This window comes from Octodon degus, unplaced genomic scaffold, assembly GCF_000260255.1.
Source record: "Octodon degus isolate 3935 unplaced genomic scaffold, OctDeg1.0 scaffold00069, whole genome shotgun sequence".
NCBI lineage: Eukaryota > Metazoa > Chordata > Mammalia > Rodentia > Octodontidae > Octodon > Octodon degus.
This window is the reverse complement of record NW_004524645.1, coordinates 9,942,389-9,952,463: the sequence shown is the minus strand read 5'-3', so window position 1 is coordinate 9,952,463 and position 10,075 is coordinate 9,942,389. Positions and strand designations below refer to the sequence as shown.

The following is a 10,075-nucleotide window of genomic DNA, read 5'->3' as shown; positions in this document are numbered from 1 at the left end:
CTTGATCTTGAAGAGAGAATAACTGAAGAGGCTAAAACATTCACATGCTAAATTTTACATGCTTCATTTCCACCACCATATCTCAATAGCAAAACCAAAAATTACCAGAGTACGTGCAAAAGAGAGGAATTTTAAGATTTTTAAATAATTTCAAAGAGATCCTAAAAGGGAAAAATCTCAAAGTACAGCATACCAAACACCTCCAGGGGCAAAGACTATTGGTGTGTTATCATTTGTTTTTCACATGGCTGACCATCAACTAAGGGACAAACAAATTAAGTACTACACTGAACGTATTAATTAGGAGTCATCAGTGGCAACTATTACACATTTCAGAAAGAGTACCTTTTAAAAATATTCTTAATTGCTGGTATTTATGGGATCTACTTCAATCACCCAGGAAATTAAGACAGGTGAAACATTTTACCCCCAGGAGACTCAACAAAGATACTTCTCAGAAAAATAGTTGCAAAGTGCTAAAAATGAATGAAGTCAATGTAAATATTTCCCACTAGTCTAATGTTCATATTCTCTCCTGCTCCTAAATCAAGAGTAGAAAGATATCTGAGTTTCTCGAGTCTGTTAAAAACCTTTTGCCTTCAGTCTAAGTTCCAAACCCAGTCTACACATTACAGAGCAGCATATGGCAAATAGGCCCAACCCAAAAAGCACTGGCCATTCGCTCCACCCAGGCTCTCCCAAAACAGGACTGTTCTTCCTCTTTGGTCCTTCCCCATCCACAGAGCAGCCCAGTTGAGAGAGCCAGATAAAAAGGCCAGGAGCAGGGCGCAGAGGCTGTTGGGACTGTCATGGGAAGGACACAAGGAAGCAGCTGAGTATCCTCTGCTCAGAGCTTCCTGCACATGAGGTGGAGGAGGAGCGACCCCAGCAGACTTGCCTTTCGACTCTGAAAACAATGAACTCTGAAGAACAAGTTATTTCTAGTCCAAACTCCTCACAACTCTTCAGATCAGGACTTCTTAACTCTTCTTATTCCATGGCCCATTTTGTAGAGTAGGACATGGACCTCTTCTGGGAGTAATGATTTTAAACGCATGAAATAAAATATAAAGCATTGTAAGCAGGGTATGGTGGCACACACCTATATTCCCAGCACTCAGGAGCTTGAGGAAAGAGGATCACCACAAGTTCGAGGCCAGCTTGAGCTACATAGTAAGTTTAAGGTCAGCGTGAACTGCAAAGAAAGACCCTGTTTCAAAAAAATTATAAAAGAAATACATTACAGCTATCAAAATGCTAAAAGCTGAATTTGTGATATGAATACACATTTATTAACATAATGAACATGATCAGCCAATGTCTAGCCTAAACCATTAGTGAAAAATTATATATTAAAAAAAATTCTACTTTGCTCAATGTTTATTTTTTATTAGTACATGTTTGCAGTACATTTAAAAATCCCATTTTCACAAGTAATAAAACATTTTAAAAATCCTGTTTTCATAAATGATAGTCACAGGAAGTGCTGATACTACTGTGGTGTTACCTACATGCAGAACAGAAACAATCTATCTTAGTTGGGAGTATAATATAAATATTTTTCCACACCTAAGATCACAGACCCCTCAATGGGACCCAGGTTAAGAAAGCCGGCCTGGAAATAAAAGATAAATAGGAAGCAGATAAGAAATAGCAAGACAGATTTTTAGCATATGGGAAAGGAACAGAGGGAGGGGAGGGAAATGAGACATAAAAAGAAAAAGAATTGTGATGTGTTGTGTACATGTTCCAAATATCTACAAGGAATAGGACTACAAACATGAAAAATACATACAGGAATGGGGTTAAGGAGATGGAGAGAGGGCAAGTAATGTGATAAAAGAATGAAGGTGTGTTATGTGCATAGACCAGCTCGCCACAATGAATGTGATCATTACATACTGCAAACACATACCAATAAAAAAGTGAAGGTCTGCTTGGAGCGTGCTGGGCAAGAATGACCATGTAGAGAATTGATATCTATTTTTCTACTTTTTCTTGCCTCCTTCTAGATTTTTCTAGAGAAAAAAATAAATTGCTTAAAGACTAAAATTGGGGCTGGGGATATAGCTCCGCAGCATAAGTGCCTGCCTGGGAAGTACAAGGTTCTGAGTTCAGTCCCTGGTACCCCCCCCACCAAACAAAAAAAGACTAAGATTGAAAATACTGCAGAAGATACATAATTACAATTTGTAATAAATTGTAATTATTACAATTTGTAATAATATTGCAAGTTCTGCTTGGGATAAAGAAATGAATTATGCATGAAAATGTTTCTTTAAAAGATAGATTCAAAATTAGTAGCTGTGCCCTCAAAAAGCTAATCAGGATAATTTCTTCCTTCAGATAAACCTTGGAAAATATGAAAATAAGAAATGTGGTAGAAAAAACCTAGGTATGTCCCCAGTATTCACTTCCTGGTATAAGTGCTATATAATCTCCTCCCCCTGAGTCCAGACAGAACCTGTGACTTGCTGCTAACCAATGGAGTATGACACAGGTAACGGAATGTCTCTTATCTTAGCTGACTAGAGAGAGACACTCTGCTGCAGGCTTCAAAGAAGAAAACAGTCATGCTCTGCTGTGAGCCACCTATAGAAAGGCCAGGCAACCAGAACTTCAGGTGGTCATGAGGAGCTGAATGCCTCAATCCAAAACTTACAAGCAGGATGGGGATGTAGCAACGTGACATAATACTAGCCCAGCAAAGATGAGACCATGGGCTCAATCCCCAGTAGCACACACACACAAAAATCACAAGCAACTGAATTCTAACAACCACATGAGATTGGAAGAGATCTCTAAACTCCAGAAACAAATGGAGCCCAGGTGACACCCTGACTGCATCTTTAGGAAACCCTGATTTGAGGACCGAGAAAAGCCCTGTCCAAACACCCAACATACAGAAACTGGAAGACAGTAAGTGTGAGCTATATTTAACTGCAATATTTGTACCCACTGGTTACAGAGCAGTAAATAAATATTGTAGTAATTAATAGAGTATATGACCGACCCTCCCAGTTTGTCTGGGACTGTCTGAAAACAGCAAGGGCCATGTACCCCAGGGAATCCAAGCTGATTAGTTGCCACCCACAGATGTCTATGAAGATTAAAATGCCATAAATATCAAATATGAGAGACTTGCCTTTAGGAAACAATAGATACTTTGATAAACTTTGGAAAGGAAGCAAACTCTGTTTCTAAAGTTAAACGCAATTAGCAAAACAACCCAAGATTCCTCAAAACCAATTTTCTATGCCCCTAAATTAGGGTAGTCCCTACTTAGGGATATGAAACTAACCATCTAATATTTCTAGATATTCAACTTCAGCTGATTACTTTTCTAGTCTCTGAACTGGCTGTCCCAATTATTCTAAACCAGTCTTCCAATAACTGCCAGTGGCTTGATTATCTCTTACCATTTGACTACAGGCCACAGGAACCTTATCTGCCCATCTTAAACCACTACATGCTCCTTTCCCTTTCTACCCAACTCCAGATTTCTTCCTTAAAGACAAACTCTATGACTCATACCATGTCTAAGACTTGCTTCAGGATAATAAAAGGAGAAGGGAACAAAGGTAGGAATGTAGATTAAAATGGAACTCACCAGGTAACAATGATTGCTGAACCTGACTGACAAGTACAGCAGGGTTTAAAGCATTATTCTGTCTAGTTTGTTTAAGATTTTCCATGTTTAAGAAGATAACAAAATAGAAAGCCCATGAAAGCCTAACTAATTGACTCAAAGGTCTGCTAGCATCCTCAAGAATATCAGTGTGTCTTTTGCTATCTATGAAGGTATTTTTAATGTTTGAACATGTTTAGAACAGTGCCCCAGTGATGTGACATTTTATGTAAATTAGAAGGGCTACGTGCTTCTGTTTGGTATAAAGTTCTCTACAGCACCATAAGGATGACTCACTGTAAGAATAGGTAATAAAGATTTTTTTGAAAGGAAACATAAATGAACTGCAGGTACATGTCAACAATGATGAAACTCAAAAGCATAACAATGAGAGGAAAAGCAAGTAGCAAAAGGTTACATAGAGTACAGTATTTGTTTTGAATTGAAAAAAGTGCAAAATAATATTTTGTTTCAGTGATGTACATACATAAATATATACATCTATTTAAATACAAATACACATATATGTACCCATAAACATACATGTACTAAAGTAAAAAGAAATTTTCAAACCAAATTCAGGACAACAGTGGCCCAGTAACCCCAAATGTAACAGAAAGGAGAATATATGAAGTTTTCACTCTAGCTAGGCTGTCTTACTTCTCATATGGAGTGGTGGGTAGACAATTATTTGTTGTGCTAGTCTCTACCTAACACAGAAATATTGTATTATAAGATTCAAGAAATAACTATGATGCAAATATCCTCCTTTTAAGCAGACCAAGGTGTGGCTCTGATACTTCTGTATCACTGGCATTTTCTTTTAGAAAAAAAATCCTATCTGAAACAGCATATAATCATATTTATTATTTTAGTATGATAGCCTTCATATCTCCCTAAAATATGTTACAAAGTCATATGATACAGAAATACAAAAATAAAAAATGGTTCATTTGCACTTTCAATCATAGTTGTGGTTAAGAGTTGGACATGGTGGCCCACACCTGTAATTCTAGTATTCTCAAGGTTGAGGCAAGGAGGTTGCAAGTTTAAGGCCAGCCTACACTACATAAGCAGTCCCTGTCTCAAAAACACCAATCAATCAACCAGTTAATCAATCCATCAATAGCTCTGGCTAATAAACTAGTATCCAGAAAACATTCACAAAATTTTAGTCTGTAATCTATAGTTTCATTTAATGGTTAATCAACTGCTTTAAAGATTTAAAGGAAAACTTAAAAGTGATTTTTCCCCAAAGGTGAAGTTGTATGCAGGGATTTTTAAAATATCCTCTACTCCTCACAGCTTTGGTTTCCTTCTTTATCTCACTCAAAGGTGCTTAAACAATCAGGCATTATTTATTGGTTTTCTTTTTCCTATTCAATGATTCCCCCTGATTATATGGAATCAACAGTGTTTTAGAACTATTCCTCTTGATATCCAAGAATTATCTATCACAAAAATGAAGAACAATGATAATGATGTCTTGGAATGTATACAATATTCCCACAGACTAAGGCATCATCCTAATAGGTATCACAGTCTATACAGTTTAATTCATTATGTGCAAATATAAAGTTTGTCACTTTGAGGTACATATTTTAATTCAGATGTTATATTTCAAATCTTTTCTTACCTAAATAAAAACCCTGAAGTATAAAAACATTTACATTGGGTGTAAGCACTATGAGGCCAGAGATTTGCATTTGATTCACTGCTGTAAACTCAGTGGCTGGAACAGTGCTTGCCACACAAGTGAAATTTAAATCATGTCAAATCCAAACCCAGTCTTTATGCCTTTTTGTAAAATGCTAGCCTTTAAGTGTCCATGAAATATTTTACAACCTGGGGAACTAATTTGCACCCCTTTGTCTTGAAATATTAAACAAAAACCACTTACTTGTTTTCAGACATTCATATATTCTTTTTCTAGTTTAAAAGTGTTTGAATTCTGTTTTCCACCTACTACTAAAACCCTGCTTTTAAAATAAATCAGCACAAAAAAAAATAAATCAGCACATGAAAATATACTCTATAAAAGGATGAAAGCTCCTTTAAAATAGGCTACTATGTTACACTAAAATATAATTTGAGCTGGCTAATAAGCACTACACATATGATGGTGCTCAACTGACATGTTGTCAGAAAATTACAAAGTGAAACAATGAAGTACCATCATACACATATTATAATGGCCAAAATTCAAAACCTTCATAATACCAAATGCTAATAAGGAGACAGAGTAACAGGGACTTATATTCATTTCTGGTAAAAATGCAAAACATTACAGCCACTTTGAAACACTGACAATTTCTTATAAAATTAAACATACTCTGCCCATATGACCTAGCAGTCACGTTCTTTGCTATTTATCTAAATGAGTTAAAAATTTATGGTCTATGTAAAAAGCCACACAGAGACATTTATCATAACAGCTCTGCCCACAACTGTCAAAACTTAGAAGTTAGCAATATTTATAAACTGGTACATCCAGATAATGGATAAAAGGAAATGGGCCACCACACCATGAAGATACAGAGGAATCTTAAATGCATATTAGTAAGTGAAAGAAGCTAATCTCAAAAGGCTACATACTGAATAACCCTAGTATGTAGCATTCTGAAAAAGGCAAAATGATGGAGACAGTAAAAGATCATGCTTACCACTGTGGAGGGAAGGATGAATCAGTAGAGCACAGAAGAGGTTTAGGGCAGAGCAATTATTCTACGTGATACTCTGATGGTGGATACAGGTCGTACATTTGTCCAAATCCATAGCATGCATACAGTACAGGAACTAACACAGACTAGGGGCTTTGGGCAACAGCAGAATGTCAGAGCAGGTTCATCAAAAGCAACAAATCCATCAGTATGCACTCATGGGGGCAGGAGGTAGAGAGGAACACACTATACTCTGTCCTTAATGGTTCTATGAACCTGAAACAGCTCAGAAAAAAAGTAGTCTATTGAAATATTGAAAAACATGTTAAGATCAATGAGAGAGAGAGGGAAAGAGGGATAAGGAGAGAGGGAGAGGGAAAGGGAAAGAGACTGAGAGGGAGAGGTAAAGAGATAGGGAGGGAGGGGGCGAGAGAGAGGAGATTGTTCTGGTTCACAGTTTTCGATTTTCCAGTTCATAATCTATTGGCCCCATTATTTGGGACTCTGGTGGGGATGCTGGATGGCAATGGCAGAGAGCATACATCAGAGCAACCCGCTCAAGGCCTGGCCAGGAAAAAAAGAGAAAGAAGAGCCCAGGGCCCTGCAGGTCCCTTCAAAGGCACGTAGCAGACAGCTTAGGGAACCTCCCACTGGGCTCCACCTCCTCAAGGTTCCACCTCCTCCCAACAGCACTGCCCTGGGGACCAACCCTTCAACTTTCAGACCTCTGGAGAATGTTTTTTCCACCTACAGCATATGGTGAAATTTTATATCTATAAATACAAGCACTTATGCATAGACGTACACATCGATACTTATATTTACATATATCCACAGAAAAACCTTAAGATAGCTATAGGCTCTCCTCTGTAACAAAGAAGTATAATAGTTTTCTTTTAATTCAAATAGGAGATAAAATTACTATATAACATCAATTATAGAACATTTATTCCTGGTAACAAGGTAACCTTCTGGTATATGATGGTAATCCTAATCGTATACTTATCAAGAGGAAAATGTGGGTGTTACCATAGAAACTATGAGGGCTGCTTAGTGTCTCCGTATGAGCAGTTATACCTGTTGGGCCACTTAAATCTAAATTTAAAGGTTTCCTTTTAACAGGGAAAGGAGGAAAATGTCTACATTTGTCATTTTAAAAACTGGTTAATATACTACATGATAATGCAAACTAAACTGATCACAATACACACACACACACACCCCACAACCACCACCAAAGTGATAGGTTAACACTGGGTGGCTGCCAGTTGTTGACTTTGTTCTGATTCTCTCAGGATTAGTTTTCCTGGTCCAGGATGCCTTTAACATTCACTTTCACCTGTATCAAGAATAAATATCAGGTTGCTATAATTTTGTGAGGTTAAAGGAAAAGGATTGTTTTGTCATGTTCAGCTAAGTAAAAGAGCTCAAAGCTCTGAAAGATGTACTCTAAACAATCTAGGAACATCTCCTTTTGCCAGGATATGAAGCAATTTTCAACTGGAGAATATAATCTTGTTCACACAAAAGCACTATGCCCTCAGTTCCTCTTAAACCATATGTAGTGCAATGGTTCTAACACAAGGAAATCCGTTTCTGAATTCCTGAGGGAGCCTCAACTAACATATTTGCATTTAATATGTCCACCTCCTCTTAGCACACTCAATGTGTTACAGACAACAAAATAAGCCTTAACAGGTGCCTGGATCGCACTTGCTGCAATAGCCTCAGTCAACACATTTATTATGCTTGGGAGCTGTGTAAGGCCTCACATAACAACCACAGTTTGTGTTTTGAGACACCAACTTTCTCTTTACCTGATACAGCTCAATTGCTCAACAGCAGGGGCAGAGTTGTCTACATATCCAGGACTTTGGGGGGGAATAAATAGCCATGTAAAGTTCTGTCAATACTAATTATATTTTCATAAATTTTAATGTTGAAAAGATGAAAGATTACAGAGTAAACTTATGCTGATAAACATATGGACAGATGCATGCTCCAGCAGCATAAAAACGCAGATGGTCTTAAAGCGACACAAACAAAACCCTACAAATGAAATGAACCACAAAATCATCAGTACTCCTTCAGAACAAGATTTTAAAATATTACACACTACTCTAAGTTCTCATTTTATATTAATAACTTTTATAATCTTGCTATTTCAGGAAAGCTTCATTTCATATTTTGGGTCTGATATTAACAATCTTTCCACCATTTAGGGCTCGGTGACATCAAATGACAGACAAAGGGCTTATCAAGTAGTTGTTCTCCAAGCTTCAAGGAAAGCACTAAACAAAAACAGCACCTTCTATCTGCTATCAGTCCCCATCTCCACGGCACCCCCAACCTTTTCAGGTATGGCGCAGCCAAAAAGAGGTAGCTATGACATGTCTTTCCCATTCTATTTCAAGTGCAAGCCATGATAAAATGGGAAACTGCAGCTGTCCCCCATGGTGGACTTCTGGGGTCAGTCTCTAGCTTCAAATGAAGAATTTGGCCTTGACTTGACCAACGTCCCCATGAGCCCCTACTATGCAACTAGCCATTAGGTTTTCTGGCTCAATATTAATTATCAGAAACGTATTAGTGGACAAATATATAGTAGATATGTATAAGATAACAAATATAGAGAGAGGTCAACATGTTGTCTTAGGCCCTGAGTCACACAGACACACACGCACATTTCAAGTTCAAATCCCAGCAAGGCACCCTGAGCATCCACTCGGGAGAGGGGGGGAAGGAGCCACAAACAGAGGTTAAACCAGACACCAGCCAAAAGAAACATCACTTTCAGAACAGGGGAAACTTTGGGTCTGGGCGGCTGCAGAGCCCAGAAATGACCGGGGGAGGGGAGGGAGTGTCAGACAGTCTCAGGAAAGGAAGACAGGAGCGCACCCAGCCTGGGCAGGCAGCTGAGCTGCAGAGGAGGCTGCTGTCCCCGGGGGACAAGGGCGTCGCCGCCATCCCCGGCTGCAGAGCCCCTTCTCTGAGACCGGGCGCGTCCTCAGGGTCACTGGGGCAGCACCGTCACCCCAATCTTTCCACAGACACTGTCCCCACAGATCCACAGAGACAAGGGGACCAGGGACCTACCTGGTGTAGCGTCTCAGCTGGCAGCTGCGACGCCCGAAACAGATCGGCCACGGGTCCAGCAGCCGCGGTGGCAGCGCCCGAGGCGACCCTGGAGGTCTCGGGGTGCCCGGGACCCGGGCCCCCGCTCGCAGCTCCCGCACACCGTGCAAAGAGCTCGGAGTAACACTGCTGCTCGCTCTCACTCAGCAGCGGCGGCCCAGAGCCGCAGCCTCCACCCGCCGCCGCCTCCATGGGCCCTCAAGGGGGCCCTGCGGAGTACGGTCCCTGACTGAGGTGCCGCCTACTCCGCAGCCGCCGCCTCGGCCTCGCCCGCCGCCGCCCCCACGCCCAGCAGCTGCCGCGAGGCCGCTTCCTCCCGGCGCGCGCGGGCCCCGCCCCCGGGCTTGAATGTTGTGCCTCCGCACTGCACATGGAGACAGGCGCGACGCTGACCAATCACGGCGATGGATCCCAGCAACGCCCCGCCCCCGATGCCCGCCCCGCCCCGTGCCAGGTAACTAACTCCGCGTGCTGGTGGTCACCTGCTTGGCTGGCTGCTCAGCTGTTGAAGCTGGTGGGTGGCGTCCCCACAATGTGTCAAGCCCACTGTGACCCGAGGGGCATCTTTGGCTCTCTGCCCTGGCTGAGAAGGAAGCATTTAGCACACGTAGAAAATAATGCTTTTCAGGGAACAGGAAAGCTATGGTACTTT

General features: G+C 40.6%; 1 protein-coding gene across 6 annotated transcripts in view; it reads right to left on the bottom strand.

Annotated features, from left to right (window-relative positions):
* Reps2 (RALBP1 associated Eps domain containing 2) overlaps positions 1 to 9,693 on the bottom strand; it is a 287,616-nt gene extending 277,923 nt beyond the window's left edge. For all 6 annotated transcript variants that reach the window (XM_004635084.2, XM_023719539.1, XM_023719537.1 and 3 more), the window contains exon 1: positions 9,385 to 9,693. In XM_004635084.2, coding sequence (XP_004635141.1) covers positions 9,385 to 9,615 — 231 coding nt within the window. In that variant the 5' untranslated portion in view covers positions 9,616 to 9,693. The remainder of the gene's footprint in view (positions 1 to 9,384) is intronic.
* Positions 9,694 to 10,075: the final 382 nt, after the last annotated feature.